This window comes from Pteropus alecto, unplaced genomic scaffold (assembly GCF_000325575.1).
Source record: "Pteropus alecto unplaced genomic scaffold, ASM32557v1 scaffold206, whole genome shotgun sequence".
In the NCBI taxonomy this organism is placed as follows: Eukaryota; Metazoa; Chordata; class Mammalia; order Chiroptera; family Pteropodidae; genus Pteropus; species Pteropus alecto.
In genome coordinates, this window is record NW_006438906.1 from 832,481 (window position 1) to 851,433 (window position 18,953).

An 18,953-nucleotide genomic window follows, 5' to 3' on the forward strand; every position below is an offset into this window, starting at 1 on the left:
CCTCAGTTTTCCCAAGTGGAGCAGTGAAGAAGGGGATCAGGCTACAACTATGCCTACCTTCTTACCTCCATTCCCAGGGAGTAACAGAAGCCAGGACCTGGTGATGTTACAAGGAAAAGAGAAATGGAGGGGCTGAGATCCGGAGGGTAGAGGTAGGGGCAGGACTAAGGGTCCTGTGGGCAGGGCTTCTGGAAGGAACAGTCCTCTCAGGGGGCCTCTGAGACAGCCTGGTGGGTCCTCTGCAGGGCAGAGCATCTGGAGACTGCAGGGGCAGAATCAGACTCTTAAAGGACCCACTTCTGAGAGCCACTTCTGTCTCCTGAGGGGCCAGAGACAGGCAGGACAGAGGAAGAGGACAAGAGTTAGGGCAGATATTCTGAGGATCAGAGTAGATGGAGGAGTCAGACCTCTGGCCCCACTTCTCTTCCTAGGACCTTTAAGTCTTCACTGTGGCTCCTGTGGGGAGGCAGAAGATATGAGCCACCCTGGCTCCAACCCACTGAAGGAGGATGGCTTTAACCCCAGCAGCTTCAACACTGCCCTCCCGGGACAACCAGATTCCCCAGGGCTCTGGATCTCAGAATCATAGTCCGTGAAGATCTGAACTCAACCATTAAAACTCCAATCACCTTGCTGACCCTATACCTGTCAGACCATCAATTCAAAGATCCTCCCCCAAAAGGAAGCCACCTCTGGAATCACAGCTGCAGCTGCCCCTAGAAAACAGCCACCACTCCTACCACCACCAAAATGAATTTTCTGCTATTCTTGCTCCTTTGTTTCACTACTAGCCTCCTATGCACAGTCCTTGAAAAGTAGCTCTGATTAGCTAAGCCCAAGTCATGAGCCCAGGTCCTAGCTGCAAAGGGGCCTAGGAAAAAGTATGTGACCTTCTATCGGTAACTAAGATTCATATAATAGAAAATTCCACAAACCATAGAAAGGGATTAAGGTTGGGGGCAGTGAAAAAAATGATAAATATCTCTATAGTCCACCCTATGGCTATCCTACATCAACATACGTCCTTCTTCCCAAACCCTAGACTTCTTAAAAATTTAAGGATATCACCTAACAAATATCACTTTTGCTAATACAACCAAAAAAATTCACCCCTCCCCAAAAAGAGACTATTCAGAGCTTTTAGTCTTAGTTAGCTTAGGCTGCCATAATAAAATACCATAGACTGGGAGGCTTAAACAATGGAAATTTATTTTCTCACAGTTCTAGAGAAGTTCAAGGTCAAGGTGCCAGCATCATTGGTGCCTGGTGAGTGCTCTCTTCCTGGCATGCAGATAGCTGCCTTTTCCCTGTGTCCTCATACAGCAGAGAAAGAGCTCTCTCTCTCTTCCTTGTCTTATAAGGCCACAGTCCTATCAGATTAGGACTCTACCCTTATGAACACTGAACGCATTTAACCTAAATTACTTCCTAAAGTAATCCAGTTCCAGATACAGTCACATTGAGGGTTAAGGCTTTAACTTATGAATTCTGGGGGGACACAATTCAGCCCGTAACAATATCCAATCCTAAATCCAAGATCTCAGGGTGACATCCATTCCTCCTTCAGTTTTGTTGTAATTTCACCTCTCTGTTCTACACCTGATGATAACCAACACCAATACACTTCATTGGTCAAGACAGACTGTGTTATGCTGCAGTAACAAATGACACCCAAGCCTGAGTGGCTTAACACAACAAAATTCTATTCTCTATGCATACCAAGCCTGCTGCAGGTCTAGGCAGGTCTTTAGCACAGCTGTAATCCATGTGGTGCTTCAACATTCCCAGCTGCCCTGATCTTTTGGCAGGCTCTTTCATCTCAACACATGTTTCCATGACCACTCCAGCCAGGCAAAACAGCAAGAGGAACCCTTAAGCTTAAATGTTTCTATCCAAAAATGACATGTCATTCTGTACAGTTAATTGGCCAAAGTTCACATAGCCATGTCTAACTTAAAGGAGGCAACTGTCAGAAGTAAACCACAATCGTGGTGAGTAGTAATGATATCACCACAATAACCTATATTCAAAAATGGAATAAAAGAGGATGAAAGGGAAAGGGATTCGATTAAAGAAATAGGGACATTTCACAACCAGAAAGGAAATATGAATAAAAGCTATAGTCGGTAGTTCTGAAACTGGTCCTGGGGCCTAACTAGCGTTCATCACTTCCTTCTTAGATTAGTTTTCTATTGCAATGTAACAAATCACCACAAATTTAGCAGCTTCAAACAATCCAAATTTATCATCTCAGTTACTGTGGGTTCTCTGCTCAGGGTCTAACCAAGCTGAACTCAGGTGTCAGCCAGGGCTGCCATCTCATCTCAGGCTTGGAGTCCTTTTCCAGACTCACTGGGTATTGGCAGCTATGGTTATGGGACTGAGGCCTTGAGTTCCGTGAGCTGCCTGCCACTCCCTGCTACCATGGCCCTCTTTACAATATGGCAGTTTGTTTTTCAAGGCTAACATGAGAGCATCTACTGCTGCTTCTTATTTCTTATCGCTAGATAATTTTTTAAAGGGCTCACCTGATTAGGTCAGGCCCACCCAGGGTAATCTTCCTTTTGACTAACTCTAAGTCAACTGATAAGAGACCTTAATTACATCTGCAAAACATCTTCATTTTTGCCATATAGAACAATCTAATCATGTGAGTGATACCCCATCATATTCACAAGTCATAAAGTCAAAAAAATCCCCTCAAAGCAAGGAGATTGTACAGGGCATACACACCAGGGGGCAGGAATCTTAGAGCTCTCTTTGCCACACTTCCTCTGTGACTCATTCCTTTTACCTCCAACTGGCACTTCAGCTGGTTGACACTCTATACCTGCTAAGGGACCTAAACCTTCACACCAAGGAATACCAGCCCCTGGCGGTCCTGCCTGATTAAGGTTACAGGAGTCTTCCATTAACTCTGACCACTGGGGATGGCATGACCAAGAAGTGCCCCAACTACCCCAGGGATTACCCCCATACACGCAGCCTCTTTCACCACTTATCCTTCGCCTGCCTCACCCCCAATGGGATTAATCACAAACTCTTGTCCCTCTTCTGAACCTTTGCTTGCTGTTCATTCTACCTGGAATGTCCCCTCCCCTGCTTCAACCATCTTTAAGGCTCTGCAGACCTTCCTCCTCCATGTTGCCTACACTGCCTTCCCTCTGAGCCTTCCCATGTAGCTAGCATTCCTTCCTCCTCAGGGCTCATCTCCAGCCACATAGATCACCTTCTGTTTTGGGTTCAGGGGCCCTTGTCTCCTGCACTTCTCCCAAGCAAGTTCATCCCAGGCCCAGGAACCCTGAGACACAGAGTGGCCCAAATTGCAGGAAGTAAAGGAAGGGGTGTTCGGGAAACCCTGGTAGTGGCTTTATTTCAAGCTCCAGGGGGCAGGAGGCAGGGAAGCGGGGTGTACTATTGCTCAAGACTTCCCCCATTGTGATGTCTCGTCACTTCTGGAAGTCCTGTGCAATGTTCTACCCACACGCTGGGACAAAGGGCCAAGTTCTGCCCCTCTGACTGAGCCAGGACCCTCTGGATATGGACAGAGGGTTTGGAGGATAGGGTGTGAAGCAGACCCCTTCCCAGGATCAGGGACTTTCAGGAGCTGAGTCATCTGGTTTCTTGTTCATTTCGAGCCCAGACTCAAGCCAGAGCACCCCTTCTACAGGCCAGAAGCCACACATCCCGTTTTCTCAATACACTAGATGCCCTCTGCAGGCCCCATAAGGTTGAGAGCCACAAAGGGATAAACTGAACAAGCAGCTAGAATAAACATGATTTCTGAGCTTGGGATGAACTTGCTTGGGAGAGATGCAGAAAACAAGAAGCTAGACTTCTGAACTCAGCAAGCCAGACTGAACTGTTCTCACTGCATCCCAGTATATCGTAAAAAGAGAGAGGCCTCCTAATACTGGTAATATATGCTAGGTGACGAATGAGAAATGGGAATGGACCTAACCTTCACTGAGTGCCCATTTGTGAGTCAGGCACACGTACTATCTCAAGATATATATTATTCCCATTTTACAGACAAGAAATCTGTCACCTGTCCAAGGTTATAAAGCCGGATTCAAACACAAGTGTTTGAGTATAAAAATTCTGTTGTTTCCACTACGTTAGTAATAACGAATGCAAGGCATACATGTTCTCACTTCCTACTCGTGTTCCCAACAATATCGATCCAGTCCAGGGATTGGCATACTTTGGCCCTTGGGCCAAATCCAGCCCGTCACCTGTTTTGTAAATAGTTTTACTGAAATACAGCCATGCCTGTTCATTTACAAATTGTCTCTTGCTGCTTTGGGGCTGAGTAGTTGCTACAGAGACCGGACAACAAAACCTTAAATATTTACTATCTGGACCTTTACAGAAAATGTCTCCCAACTCATGATCCAAACCCAGCCCCAGAATTAGAGTTGTCAAGCGAGACAAGGCTTATTGCCATTGGTGTCTTAGCATTGAAGAATGGTTAGATAAATAAATGAATGGGATGGATGGATGGATGGATGGATGGACGGACGAACAGGCAGATGGACAGACATATAGTATTCCCCCTTTATCTGCCGGGGACACATTCCAAGACCCCCAGTGGATGCCTGAAACCACAGATAGTACTAAACCCTATATATACTATGTTTTTCCTATGAAAACATACCTTAAAAATTAGGCATAGTAAGAGATTAACAATAACTGATAATAAAATAGAGCAATTATAACAACATATTCCGTTGAAAGTTATGTAAATGTAGTGTTTTTTTTTCCTTCTTCACAATTCCACAATAGATTTGTTTTTACCATAGATAGGAGCAACCTCAGCATATGATTTTTTCTCTTTCCTTCTTGAGAACTTTTCACTAAAAGAAAGCACTTTATGATTTCTCTTTGCCATATCCAAATTGCTAGTATCATTACTCTTATGTTTTGAGACCATTATTAAGTAAAATAAGGGTTACTTGAATACAAGCACTGTGATACTGTGAGTCAATCTGATAACCAAAATGGCTACTAAGCAACTAATGAGTGGGGGTAGCATATACAGCATGGACAAAGTTTTGATTCACATCCCAGGTGGGATGGAGCAGGACAGATTTCATCACACTACTCAGAAGAGCATGCAATTTAATACTTATGAACTGTTTCTGAAACTGTCCATTTCATATTTTTGGACCATGGAAAGTGAAACCTCAGATAAGTGGGGACTACTGTATAGGTAGTATAAGAGTTTTGCTCCAAATTCCAATGTTATGCCATTTATAAACTGGGAAACCTTCAGAAAATTAACCTTTCTGGGTTTTAGATTCCTCATCTGTAAAATGGGGATAATAATACAGTAATTATTATTCAGGGCTCATTCCACTGCAAATTACAAAAACCCAACTTAAATTAGCTTAAGCAAAAAGTTAAATTTCTCATATCACATAAGTAGATTCATTAAGATTTAGTCTACTTCAGCCCTTGTTGGTTCTAGGGGTTCAAATGATGTTATCTCCATGTCTTAAGTCGACTTCTAATTCTTTTTCTGTAGGGATCTCATTCTGATTATAGTTGCTCTTCTAGCAGCAGAAAATATGGCCACTGGAAGCCTCAATTCTAAATTTTCATAATGAATGATCTAAAACTGAGGTCCTCTTTCTCCAAACGTCGACTCTCATGAAAAGCTGTGATTAACTGTGCTTGTAACACATACTCAGTTCTTCAATACATTACAGTGGCCAGTGAATGGGGTACTGTGATATGTCAACAACACTGTGGTTGAGAGACCCACCAAAACCACATACAGTGGGAGAGGAGTTCCTTAAAGGAACCATTAATAGGAGCATAGAAAAGTGCATGAACAAAAACATAGCTCACAGCACTCTACTTCATAGGTTTGTTATGAGACAATGAATTTAAAGCCTTTAGAATGGTGTCTGACACTTAAGTATCAACAAACATTAATTATTACCATAACTGATAGTTGAATGGATGCATTCATAGATAGGTAATAATTGGATATATGGATGAATAAATGGAGATGAAGATATAAATAGATGAAAGGAAAGATGGAAGAATGGATTGATGAAGAGACAAAGATGGGTGAACATATGGACACATGGATGGATGGATAGATGGATGGATGGATGAATGCATAGACAGACGAGGCCGAAAAATTGGGCCCATAGTTGTTTGTCACATTATATGCTCTAGGGCTGACAGTGAGAAACAGAATAGCACTCAAAAATTAGTCTTTCAGGAGAGATCTGCTCCTCTGGCCTCTGTCTCGAGTCTCTCTCATCGGGTGGGGAAAGCACTTGCTCCCTTTCCCCACCTCTAGTTTCTTTGTATTGCTGTGAGCTGACCAGCCCTCTCCTCAGAAATCCCCTCTCAATTCCCAGAACAGGGAAAGAATGGTAGAAGGGGGTGCCCTAGGCCAGGTGCCCCTCAAGCTATTCCTCTGACCCAGCATTGGGCATAGGAAAATGGGTCAACAGGAAAGAGGGTTGGCCAGGCCAAAACAGAGAAGCCTTAGAGTCTTGAGATGTGAGATGGGGTTGCTGGACTTGCTTCCAAAGAACTTTCTCTTTAGTTCTGCTTGTCCAAGGGAGGAGCAGGTCTCAGATGATGGATACATAGGCATTGTGATGGGCCTAGGGAGACAGAGGGAACCTGGGAGGGGACCTTCTCCAGCCTTACTCTGCTTCTTGTGATTGTCCTCAGGGAATCTGGGGGGGGGGGCGCAGCTGGGTCCCATTTTCCCCACTCTTCCCACTGCCAGGTATCTTAGGACCACAGAGAAGAGCTGGAGGTGAGGAGAAATCTGGGAAAGAGGAAGGCACTCCTTACCCTGACCTCTAATCCCGAACCAAGCCCTGACTCCTAGCCTTGATACTGATGTTTCACATGCCCCCAAGGAGACAACACTTTAAAACTACCTCCACCCTTCCTTTGTCCAAACTGCTGATTGCCAAATTCTTAGAGCTAAAGACAAAGGATGGAAAATGGGAGTGGAGAGGCTACTGAGGAGAGTTACAAAAGGGAAAAAAAAGGTTTTTCCAGATAGAGGGAAACTGTAGGGGAAATATCCAGCAGAAAGGTATTCTACCATCTCATGTACTACAATTCAATTCAGACAATAACCACCCAGTTAGTGTCAGACTTCCTTAAGTCTGCAACACACCTGCCTCCCTTGAGATGCCAGACATAAGTGGGGTCCCCAGGCCACCTGTATTTCTGACCAACTGGCTACAAATCCAGGAGGTTCCCACAACCCCCTCAGATGCAATAATTCACTAGAATGACTCACAAGACTCAGGAGTGCTATACTTACAATTTTTTTTTTTATAAAGGATAAAATCAGGAACAGCCAAATGAAGAGACACACGGGGAAAGATATCTGGGAAGGTCTCAAATGCAGAGCTTCCATGCTCTCTCCCCATGGAGACACACAGGACACATCACCCTCCCAGCACGTCAATGTGTTCACCAACCAGGAAGTTCCATGAGCTTTGGTGTCCAGAATTTTTATTGAGATTTCATTACATAGGCATTATTGAATTGTTGGCCACATGACTGAACTCAACCCCCAGCCCCCTCTCTCCCCGGAGGTTAGGCCAACTCTCCAATGAGATGGTTGGTCTTTCTGGTGACCACTCCCATCCTTGGTCATCTCATTTCTTAGCATAAACTCAGGTGTGATTCAAGGGATTCAGAAATAACAAAGACATTCCTCTTTGGAAATTCCAAAGATTTAGAGTCTCCTTCTCAGGAACCAGGGACAAAGGCCAAATTCTTTATTATAAAACAGAAGGAAAGAAATTACTGCACACATAAAGTGAAAGCTTCAGGGGGCCATGAAATAGGAGACAGCTACACACCCTCATACAGGTTCACTCACAGGACCATCATGGACTTCCTCATGCTCATCATCACTCTTCTACTCACTCTCTCCCCTATCCAGACTCACAGTCTCACATAGGCTCCACAAAAGCAGGACTCCTGCAACCCATACACTTGCTGCTTCCAAAGATTCTAATCATTTGTCCATTTCCATCCATCTTCCATGGCCTCCTGCACAGCACCACTCCTCTCATTTCTTCGTCTCCTGATTTTTTGGTCTCCCCTGGAAAGGAGAGGGGATAAAATGGTAAGGTGTGGGGTAGAATAGGGATCTGGGAGTCTGTAAAGGAGACTCTGAGTTCAGGTCAACATCCAGGTATGAGTGTGTCTGTGAACCTTACAGTGTATATTTACCAAATGAGTGTGCCCCTGTGATTGTGTTTCCCTGTGTACTGTAGGATTGTTTACTGTGCATATTCCTATACAATCTGCACATGGGCTTGTGTGGTGTGGGTGTGCGTGTGTCCTGTGTGTGCTCCTATGTGATGTAGATGTGCCTGTGCCTCAGGTGTTCCTATATGTGTCTGTGCCTGGATAGGTGCTGGGCCTTCAGAGGCTCTGTCTCTTCTAGCCTGGGTTTCCAGAGGAAGAGGACAGTACACATGGGTGGAGAAGAGGGGAACACTAAAGTTATGGCACTGGACACAGGTATCCTGAATTCAGTCAGGGCTGTGGGCTTCCCAACTTACAGTCCCTCAAGCCAGCTCTGAGTGATGCCAACAACTCTGAGAACTCTGTCTCTCACCCAGTTCCTGGGAACATTTGTGGTACCTTTTTGTTCCTATCTCCTCCTCAAGGATGGCTGCATGGTACTGTTGTCCTGTGAGTGGGGGTGGAGAGTAACTGGTCTCCTCCTCTCCCAATCACCTACCCTGGGGCCTATGCTCACCATGTTACTTCCCTTCTCTTTGCCGAACCCCTTTCCACAAGGAAGCCCCTGAAACAGGCTCTTGGATGTGGTCCTTAGTTTCTGCCCCATACACCAGGGCCTTCCAAGAAGCTAAGTTCCAGGGCTGCTCTATTCCCTCTGACCTCTGACTCTAGGTTCACCACACTGAATGGTCACCAGCTCTGCATATCCCCAGACCACTCCTAGGTGGGCTGCATCATCCGGAGATTGCAGAAGAACTCTGACAAGGCAAGCCTGCCACCTCCTCAGCCCTGCTTCCTCCCTCTGAGCCTCTGCCCAAGACCCGAGCCCATGACCTTGCCTCTCTTTCCTCCTCCAGAACAGGCGCCACAGCAGTTAGCCCATGACAGCCTCAGAGGGAACCTTGTATCTGACTGAAGGGATGTAAATGACTATGGCTCTAGGGAACTAAGGACCGAAGAGAAAACCAGGCCTCCAGCACCTCTGCACCAGACCTGACCCAGTCCGGGCAGGACCTGGAGTGCCGACATGAGTGTGAATGAGTGTGAGTGTGAGCGAGAGGGTGAGTCTGGAGGGAGCACAGATTCTCCTCCACAGCCAGACTGCAATGCTTCCAGTAAAGCCCAACTGGTACCCATGGATCTGTCGGTCACCTGTCTGTTTGTGGCCTAGGCAGGGGAAGACAGGTATGAGAGGGAGAAAAAGGATGGGATGGGGAGGACAGGGTAGGTGTATTCATTCTCCACACTTCAGTCTGAGGGAACTTTCACTTCACTCATTTCTGATCACTCTCTCTCCTATAGTCCAGCCACAAGGCTCCCTTCCTCCCTCCAAAGAACAACTGGGGCAGTTATTTCCAACCTCCCAGTCTGGGCTAATTCTCCTAGGCTCTACCACAGTACCCTCTACTGTCCCTATCCAGTCTGCTAGGTAATGCTCTGATGATCTCTTTCAATACTCCCATCTCTAACCCAGATGATAAGCCCTCTGAGGGAAAAGACTATGCCTGTCTTCTTTACTGCTGTATCCCCATGCCCAGCACATTGCCTGCATGTAGCAGACACTCAATAAATATTGAATGGATGACTGTAGGAACAAAAATCACAGGAAGGTCAGTCTCAGCTCAGAGAGGAAGGGCTGTGACCCTCTGGCTATTAAGCAACTTGGCCGAGGCCACTCAGCCAAAAACTATTTCCATATACTGGCCTGTCTAGACCGGGCCCTCCCTTGTGGCCTGTTCCTCCTCAGCCCAGGGTCATTCAAGTGAAATGAGGCAGGCAAGAAAGGCAATCATCAGAGCAGAAGCCAAGAAGATTGAGAGTAGGAGAGGGAAACGGGAAAGCACTACTGAACAGCATCCCAAAGATCTTTTCTTGCTGTTACTGATGTCTCCGTCATTGATGGTAGAGCTCCAAAATCTGACTCCATCCCTACAAAAGAGGAGCTAGTGCCCTTAATCTTAGAAATAAACCCCAACTTCACCCCATTAGTGATAGGCCTTAGCTCCCCCTTAAGAGTGAATCCGCCTCCGTTAAAGAAATGCTCTAACTCCGCCCCTTCCGGGTAATAGGCAAGCCCCACCCCTGGTGCGTGACGGAGTCCCCGTGGCGTAACGGTAACGGTCTGTTTCCGGGGTGGAGCCAGGGAGGGCGGGAGTTTAGGCTGCGCCAACCCCTCAGCCCCCCTCCAGGTGACCCCAGTCCCCGAAAATCCTAAGCCGGGCCCCAAATATCCCAGCCTCATGGCCGCAATGCCTTTCGCCCTGACCCCCTAAAAGCCCCAGGCTCCCGAGGTGACCAACCTCCTAATTCCTTAACGTTTAGTACCTCCAAAATCTTTGATCCCACCCTTCCCCTGTATGGCAATTGAGGCTTCCCGGGGGCATCTGCCTCTGATTACCTGATAACAAATCAGACTGGTCCTGAGAATGACAGAGGAGGGGTCTGGGGTTGGGGAACCCTTGATCTGATTGTGCCGCTTCCCAGGAGACGTTCGGAGCCCGGGACATGTCGGGATTGAGGAGATACGAGGTGGCGCTGGAGGCGGAGGAGGAGTGAGTGGAGGCGGGATTCCGCGTAGGAGGAACCTAGCGGGTCCAGGGTTGGGGGAGGGCTCAAGTAGTCCAGGGGCAGGAGGAGCAGGAGGGGTGGGGCCCCTAAGGGGGCGTGGGCTGTGGAGGGAACCGCCTCTAAGGAGTGGGTTGGGCTTTGGAAAGACATCCGAGGAGTCTGCGGGGTCAGCCCGGCCCCGTCGCCCGGCTTTGCCTTCTCTCTGCAGGATCTACTGGGGCTGCTTCTACTTTTTCCCGTGGCTGCGCATGTGGCGGAGGGAGCGGAGGTGAGGGGACTGCGATATCGCGGACCCTCCCGGGGCATGAACAAGGCTCAGTCTCGGAAGATGGACCGGGGGGAATAGGGGAGTCCCTGCCCCGCCTCACGCCAGTGTCGGGTTGCCCTACAGCTCGGCGCACCCCCGGGAGCAGAAGCTGGAGCCTCTGCGGGGCCTGATGAGTTGTCTGTCAAGCGGCCTGGCCCCTGTTCCCCAGCGCTGGGGTCGCGGCCTCCCCCGCCGCACCCCCGCCGCCACTGCCCAGCCAGCCAGTGCATTAAAGATTTAAACCGAAGCCACCGTGCTTCCCTCCTGACTCTGCCGCCGCTGCTGCTGTTCGGGCTGGGTGCCCCTCTCCATGCTGGCTGTGACCTTAACTGGCAGGGCCACCCTCCCAAATAGGGTGCCTTCCATGTCCAGGTCCCTGTTATACCTAAGGGCCCCTCATCAGTATCAGGCCTCCTGTTTACTATCTGTGACTGCTCTTCACTCCGTGCCCCTCCCTTACACACACACACACCCATCACTGTGATAGCCTATATGGAGGAAATAAATAGTCCTGCTTTTGTCTTCCTCCCAACCGTATTCCCATATTGATGTGTTTTCACTCCAGCTCTCTGCTACCACGTTCCTCCTAAACAGGGCTCTGCCAAGTGTCCTAAGAATCTTCTTTTCCTGGGAGTGGATCTAAAATATTCTAAGCCCAGAGTTGTGGAAGTAGGCTGTGCGAGGAGGGCAAGATTCCTAGAAGCTTCCACTCTCAACCTGCCACAGGGGATTGACTTGGGACTGTGGGAGATCTTTCCTATGGTTAATACCTCAACCTCCAGTCTGATCCCAAGTTTAAAGATACTTGACTTAAAGCCTACCTAGCAGATGTTGCTACCTCCCTAGGAGAACCCGAGGGTCACATTGTTCCCTGCCACCCCTTCCTGTCTTGTCACCCAGTAAGCCTGAGACCCACTGACTCCTAAAGTGCTGAGAGTCAGGGACTCCAGTGGGCCTGCTTTCAGTTAGGGATTGGCCCCAATACCAGAAAGGGCACCAGGGGATTAAGTTAAAGAGACGGCCAGTTTGTGAGTGGAGGACAAAACTAACTTTCGGCCTGGGGTTACCCCTGCTACAGCAGGTTGTGGCTGGGGAGAAGGCTTAGCCCTATCTGTGGAGATGGCATAGGGGAGAAATGAATGCATACCCGGAAGAATTTGTTTCTTGCCTTCTCAGGTCTCTGGACTGACTGGTCCAGGAGAGGCCACAATGTGTGTGGCAGACAGCTAGTTGATGGATATCTGTAACAAGACGATGGCACCTCAATCATTGCATCCAAGCTCTGGGGCACAAATCTAGACTGGAGGGTGGGAGAGAGACCCTAATGCCTCTGGTACTACAAATTCAAAATGTCTCTGGGTCGTGGCCGCCTTCGAAAATGGACCTGGTATCTTGAGCCTTTCATCACAATGTCTAATCAAGAACCCTGTCAAAAGTGGAGTACTCTGTCCAGCCTTGGGCCTATACCTCCCCAGGAAACTATCAGAATTCCTAAACATCTACAAATCAAACTCTAGGAAAGTGCCTTAGAGCCTCGCCCTGGAAAGGAGGGAGAAGCTCCAGTTGTTGAGCCTGGGAAAGGGCCTAGTCCCCACTGTCAGAGCTGATGGTCCCACCTGATTATCAGAGCAGCCTTGCAGCAGAATGAGATACCCAGGGAAGGTCCCTATCCCAAGAGAAGGCCTGCCCCACAGAAGGTAGCTAGCACAGAGCAAAAGGCTTCATAAGGCACCCCTGCAACAACCAGATAAGGGTTATAACTCAGTTTATGTTTCAAATACAGAGCAGGACTTGAGGGTTGAAATCCCCAGACCAGGAGCAGGAAATTCTTCAAGATGTAAGGGGCATTAAACTTAGCAGCTTGCTCCCACCCTAGGCAGTTCCCAGCTTTCAGGAAATGAGAGAAGGAGTTGTTTTGCATTGGGAGATGAGAGGAAGAGGGAATGAAGGCTGAGTATGGGATTAGGAGAGAAGGGACAGGAAGGAGATGGGAGGTTTGGGCTTTAGCAAGAGGATGGGATACAGAGGGTGTAGGGGTTGTTGACGGGTATCACTGGACCTGAGTGGGGAAGGGGTATGTTCCTCCAGACCCACTGTGGAGAGAGGCTGGAATTTGAACAGAACAAAAGAGAGGTAATTGAATTCTTGAGTCTGATGTCTTAATAAGCCAGGGACTGTCTGGAAACCTCAGGCCCCTTTTGGCAACAGGCTAGCATTTCTGGGACAAGATTAGGCAAACGCAGAAAGATAAAATTTCTTGGGGTTTTTTTTTACCTGTTAATAGCAGCAACCTAACACCGAAAAAATTTTATCTTCCCTCATCTACCCTTCTTATCCGCCCCACCCTTCCTCAGTTTCATCTTCCTAGGGAAAGCAGTTCCCACCTTAGCATCTCAAAAGAACTCCCAATACTACCAAAAAAAGGCCTTTTCCAGCTTCTCTGAACTGAACTGGTCCCTGCCACAACACCTCCTCAGCCAGAAAGAAGGGCCTACTTTAGGGACCCATTCCTATCAATTCTTCCCGATAAGAGAAGCAGGCTAGGGCAGGAAGTGGGGAGGGGAAAAATGAAGGCAATTTGGTGCTGGCTTGCCCTCTGCTCCCATCCCACCGACAACTCCCCCATCAGAATGTATGTGTGCTAGTATGATTGTATGACTGGATGATTATAAAAACACAACTGTATGGGAGCAGGACTTTTGAATAAAATTGGGGCTGCATGATTCTGTCTATGGTTGTCTGACCATGTGTGGTTGATTGAGTGATGGAGGTGTGACTGCGAATGTGTAATTATGGGTATGAGTGTGAATGTCCATCATTGGATGCCGCTGAGGATGCTTGTCTACCCTTACTCAGTTATTGTACCATCAGTCCTTGCATCATGCACTAACCCTCTCCCCAGCTTCTCTTCCCCGGGCTTAGGAGCCCATGGGAAATGACAGTCTTAGCAGAGGAAGGGGTCTATGGCACAGGGGTCTGTGGCAACTAGGACCCAGGAGTGTCACAGGATGAGTAACACATCTTTATCTGCCTCTGACTCACTTGGTGCCCCAAGCGAAAGTCACCCAAATAAAAGGTAGGGGAGAAGGAGGAGAGAGAAAGAAGTATCCAGGCTGATCAGCATGAAGGGGCCCTCACCCACCATTAGCCTCCTGCTGCTACTGTTGCTTCTGAGCCTAGACCCTGGAGCAGGTGAGTACTTGGGGTCTAGAAGGCCGGGAATCTGGATGAATGAGATAGAAGGAAAAGGGGAGCAAGAAGTACAGGAGGAGTTTGGGGTCAGAAGCCCTCTGAACACCTGGACCCATTGTTTCCTAGCGGCGCTACTGCCACCCAGCACCACCTGCTGTACTCAGCTCTACCGAGAGCCACTCTCAAACAAGCTACTAAAGAAAGTCATCCGAGTGGAACTGCAAGAGGCTGATGGGGACTGTCACCTACAGGCTTTTGTGTGAGCTCTGAACCTGCCCCTGAGACTGACCCCTGATTCCAACCTCAGTCCCAACTCCTGATGCTGATCCCAACCCCAGCCCGAATTGCTAATTCTGATGCCAACTCAGGTTGTCATCTGGCCTTTGCCCCTAACCGCTGGACCCTAACCTCATCCCCAAACTATGACTATGGCTTTGGACCTTTCCTTTCCCAGGCTTCACCTGTCTCGACGCAGCGTCTGCATCCACCCCCAGAACCGCAGCCTGGGTCGGTGGTTTCAGCACCAAGGGAGGAAGCATCAGGAGACACTGCCCAACCTGAAGTTTTGGCTGATAGGGAAAATGGGCAGGGACTCCCAATAGCCAAAATAATAAAGCATTATTGAACAACAGTCTCTGATGGTGGTCTCCAATTCTATGCATTCTTTTGAGAGCCCTGAATCTGGAGCTGGGAGACATCAAAAAACAGAAGAACGTCCTCATTCTCTTTATTCACACCTTCATGACCCCGCCAGAGGCAAGAGCCAGGGACCCACACATACTCCCCAGGCACCCACATACATACATGCAGAGAACATATGTTTCTTGCCTCACATACACACAGGCACACATAAACACAGACATACACATCTACATACATTCCACTGGTGGACCTCCAGCTCTAGGATGAAATCAGAGGTCCAGGCACCTTTCATTTGGCAAGTCTGGAACACAGAGTCTCATAGAAAATGGCTCCAAACAAAACTTTCAGAAATCCTACACCTCCTGGGGATCCACTGTCCTGCCTGGGTTCTATATGTCCATCCACACCAGCAAGACAGAATTATAGGTGGAATCAGCTGAAGCCTTTCTGGATCCTCTACAGGTTTGGAGCGCCTAGAAAAATCAAGAGGCAAATCAAGGGAGACAGTAGGACTAGATCTTGGCCCTGACACCCTAAGAATGAGGGAGGAGACCCAGCTCTGAACTTAACACTCTGGGAATGAATAGGGGATCCCAGCTCTGAGTGAGCCCTGACACCCTGGAGATGAGGGAGTGGACCTAACTCTGGGCTCCGGCACATCAAGAATAAGGGAGGGGACCCAACTCTGATCTAAGACATCTCAAGAATAAGGAGAGATAAACAGCTCTGAGCCTAACACACTGCAAATGAGAAGGGAGTCCATCTAGAAGCCCCAATACCCTGCAAGAGAAGGAAGAGACCCAACTCTGAGCCCAGGGACTCAAGAATGACAGGCCCATCCTTGAGCCAAGACATAAGAATGAAGAGACCTAACTCACTTCCAACACCCTCACAAAGACTAGGGGGCATGTGACTCTTAATCCAGACACTCAAAATGAGGGCACACATCTCAAGTCCAAACCTCCTGGAGTTCCTACTCACCTGGAAGCTTGTCCACTGGAATCATCGGGGCCAAGAACCCAGGTTTTTGGGGTCCATCCTTCCCATCCGGTCTCAGCCTCAGCCTGAAGCATAAAAAAGTAGCTATCTCCCTGACAACATAAAGCATCTCAGACCACTCGAAAAGGGCTTATTAGTAGACAGTCAGTAGAGGAGTCAGTGAGAATCACAACGTTAGAGGACAGAGGGAATCAGAATCAGATAGGTTCACTGGAAAGTAATGAGGGTTGGGAAAGGGGTGTGGTCTATGGGTATCAGAGGGTCTGTGTGGGATTAGAAGCTGAGGCACCAATGGCTGTCACTTACCAGAGCCCCAGTGCCAGGGCCCCAGCTGCTAGTCCCAGGAAAGAGAAGATTCCCAAAGATGCCAGCACAGCCACCTGCTCCAGAGGGTCCCTATGGTCTGAGGAGGAGGGTCACATGCCATTGTAAGAGTGAGCTCAACCAAACCCAGCGCCCCCTTGTCTCTGGGGCTTTCCCATCCTCTACTACCTTTGCCCATCTGTCCCAGCTCACCAAGTGGCAGCAGGTCTGGAAGGAGGGAGGGCCTTGGGGGAGCAGGGCTGTCCACCTGAGTGTCCTCCTCTGGCTGTGTGTGTGGCTGACTCCCAGCTGGTATTTCCTTTGGTAGGGGCTCTGAAGAGAAGTAAGATTTGAGGAGAACTGTCCACACAGGGTAGGGGCAGAGGCCAAGGCTGGCCCTGTGGAAGCCAGGGCCTTGCTTGGACACAGGGGCACCTGAAGGCAATGCCTGAAAGGGCAGAGCCACCTTCTTGAGAAGTAGCAGGGGTAGAGGCTGAGGGGCAGAGCTTAAGCTAGAACAGGACTGCAGGCAGTTGGCATGCCTGCGTGGTGGGAGCATGTGCCAAGTGCCCAAGTTCAAGCAAACCAGTCCAGCTGATAGATACTGAGGGGCGGGACCTCTACCCTTTTCTTTGGCTCTCTCACCAGTGCTTGGAGTTCCCCAGGCCTCAGGGCTCCAGGCACTCCAAATGCCAGCATCCAGAAAGTCCCGGGCACTGACCCGCACAGCATGAGGCAGCCCAGCCACCGCGTCTGTGATCACCTCCTCCAGTCCAGTCGGCTCCACCTGGCAGTGAAGATAGTTCATCACTACGTTATCCAGGTTGTAAGCAACCAGCCTAACTGCCCCCAAGCCCCAATCTGCAAAGAACACCCTTCCTCCCCATTCTGTCCTTATTAGCGTGGTGGAGCCAACTGGGCTTCATGTGGGGTGGCTGGTGGTGTCAGGTCTACATCTTGTGTTTAAAAGACAAAAGTGCATAGTGGTTATATAAATAGGTTGTACCATCAGACTGCCTAGGTTCAACTCTTACTGGGTGACCTTGGACTTCTTTGTGCCTCAGTTTCTTCATCCATAAAATAGAAGTGAATACATCTAAGATAGTGCATGTACAATGTGTATCTCAATGCCTGGGTGGCACACAGTGCTTAATAAATATTGGTTATTATCTGAGGCAGCCACTCTCCAGACCTGATGCTAGCCAATCTTTGACATCTCCAGAGGTGAGAATTCACTACTATCCTTACCTGGGTATATGAGTGTTTATATGAGGATATACCTCTGGGTGAAAAGCACTTCTCTTCCTGGAAAAGTTATTTTTAAAAAGCCACTGCTGTCTTCCCATAGATAGGCTTACATTAGAGTAATAGCCCCGCAGGGCAGAGGCTTCGTCTGTCAGTCCCTGCTGCAACCCAGCACCCAACACAAAACCTGACCCTGGGAGAGCATTCTATAGGGGGAGGTGACAGGGCTTCAGCGACCTGCCAGTGCCAGAAATCCATGCAGAACACCCTGGAACATGAAACCAGAGACAGGACCCACAGCCCCAAGTTGGGACACACTCTAGGCCTCACAAGACCCACAGCCCCAAACTGGGACACACTCCAGGCCTCACCGTGGACCAGGCAGGATGCTGCACTGGACGGTACTGCAGCCGGAACTTGAGCAGGAAGTGGGGTTGGCGGGGCCAGGAGGCGGGATATGTCCAGCTGGCACGAAGGCGACGGGGGTAGCCAGGTACTGACTCTACCCGAAGCCCCTGGGGTGGGTCAGGACGCACTGAGGATGGTAGAGACACAAAGTAAGGACAGATGACAGGTACCCATCTCTTCCCCACCACCTCCCAAGGGAGGGTGAGTGTCTGCCTAAAGGTACCTGAGGGAGGCACTTCCAAGGGGGCTGGGGAAGTCTTAAGCATGATCATCCATTAGGCTCAGGACCTGTCTATCATCCCTACTATAAAATGAACTGAGATCTGGAGACAGGTTTTTGAAAGGTCTATGTTGAGTGAATTAAAGAGTGATTCTGTTTCCCACCCAAGGAAGAAGATGAGTTGACCCAAATTCCAGCCAGCGCTTTAGAGCCCCACTCCCACGCACAGATCAAAAGGAAGGAGGGACAAATAAAGGCTTCCATTGGACAGGGAGGACTTGAAATATGGCTGCCTTCAGCACAAGGCCTAGAGGCAGAGAGGCAGCTCTGGTGCTAGGCGGCCAGGAAAGACTTGTGGGGAGGAGGAGGTGGTGGCAGCAGTCTCTAGAGACTGAGATAACTCTGCCTCCTGGGCTTTGATCTCTGTCTTCTTAGTCTCCACAGGAGCCACCTGTGTGCTGAACTGAAGTTTATATTGGGAGGGAACTGTTTGGGAGCTCTGGGGTGGGGGAGTTCTGTGTTGAGATATCTATACCCTAGAGTCTGTTTGGGGTCTCTATGGAGGGGATCTGGAGGAACTCGAAGGATGGTACTCACAGATGCTCTGCAAGCTCACATCCAGCAGGCGTGTGCTGACCCCCAGGGGATTCACCTCAGTCACATTGATCCGGTACTGGCTCCAGAACTCTGCCCCATGGACCACACAGCGGGCAGCCCCTGGGGGATCCTGTGGGCATGGCCAGGGCCCCGTGGATGGACTCATCCTAGGAGGGAGGATGTAGTCTTGGGCTTTGGAAATGTTCATTGTGGGATTCAGCA

General features: G+C 49.0%; 3 protein-coding genes across 6 annotated transcripts in view; 2 read left to right on the forward strand and 1 right to left on the reverse strand.

The window, feature by feature from the left end:
* Window positions 1-7,486: 7,486 nt before the first annotated feature.
* The window catches only part of IL11RA (interleukin 11 receptor subunit alpha), a 16,757-nt gene continuing 5,290 nt past the window's right edge, over window positions 7,487-18,953 (reverse strand). For 3 of the 4 annotated variants that reach the window (XM_025049689.1, XM_025049688.1, XM_025049687.1), the window contains 7 exons: window positions 18,732-18,898; window positions 17,878-18,041; window positions 16,907-17,048; window positions 16,475-16,594; window positions 16,265-16,361; window positions 15,941-16,023; window positions 7,487-8,101 (listed from right to left, as the gene is read on the reverse strand). In XM_025049689.1, the coding sequence (XP_024905457.1) occupies window positions 7,950-8,101; window positions 15,941-16,023; window positions 16,265-16,361; window positions 16,475-16,594; window positions 16,907-17,048; window positions 17,878-18,041; window positions 18,732-18,898 (925 nt within the window). In that variant the 3' untranslated portion in view covers window positions 7,487-7,949. Of the gene's footprint in view, window positions 8,102-15,027; window positions 15,433-15,940; window positions 16,024-16,264; window positions 16,362-16,474; window positions 16,595-16,906; window positions 17,049-17,877; window positions 18,042-18,731; window positions 18,899-18,953 lie in introns of those variants that run through there. The other variant, XM_006916033.3, reaches the window with a different exon arrangement.
* Window positions 9,582-11,657, forward strand: LOC112483106. The gene is made up of 3 exons (XM_025049690.1): window positions 9,582-10,802; window positions 11,027-11,086; window positions 11,210-11,657. Exons 1-3 carry the CDS (start codon window positions 10,756-10,758, stop codon window positions 11,364-11,366), a joined length of 264 nt encoding a protein of 87 aa, XP_024905458.1. The 5' UTR covers window positions 9,582-10,755; the 3' UTR covers window positions 11,367-11,657.
* Window positions 11,745-14,950, forward strand: CCL27 (C-C motif chemokine ligand 27). The gene is made up of 3 exons (XM_006916113.3): window positions 11,745-14,317; window positions 14,444-14,576; window positions 14,772-14,950. The coding sequence occupies exons 1-3, from the start codon at window positions 14,248-14,250 to the stop codon at window positions 14,917-14,919; spliced, it is 351 nt and encodes a 116-aa protein (XP_006916175.1). The 5' UTR covers window positions 11,745-14,247; the 3' UTR covers window positions 14,920-14,950.

What these genes read in the sequence shown, in the direction of transcription:
- LOC112483106 (XM_025049690.1), top strand. Translation starts at nt 10,756, where the DNA reads ATGTCGGGATTGAGGAGATACGAGGTGGCGCTGGAGGCGGAGGAGGA. An exon ending in GCGCTGGAGGCGGAGGAGGA is followed by an intron (nt 10,803 to 11,026) that starts GTGAGTGGAGGC and finishes TTCTCTCTGCAG; the next exon opens with GATCTACTGGGGCTGCTTCT. An exon ending in ATGTGGCGGAGGGAGCGGAG is followed by an intron (nt 11,087 to 11,209) that starts GTGAGGGGACTG and finishes GTTGCCCTACAG; the next exon opens with CTCGGCGCACCCCCGGGAGC.
- CCL27 (XM_006916113.3), top strand. Translation starts at nt 14,248, where the DNA reads ATGAAGGGGCCCTCACCCACCATTAGCCTCCTGCTGCTACTGTTGCTT. An exon ending in GAGCCTAGACCCTGGAGCAG is followed by an intron (nt 14,318 to 14,443) that starts GTGAGTACTTGG and finishes ATTGTTTCCTAG; the next exon opens with CGGCGCTACTGCCACCCAGC. An exon ending in TGTCACCTACAGGCTTTTGT is followed by an intron (nt 14,577 to 14,771) that starts GTGAGCTCTGAA and finishes TTCCTTTCCCAG; the next exon opens with GCTTCACCTGTCTCGACGCA.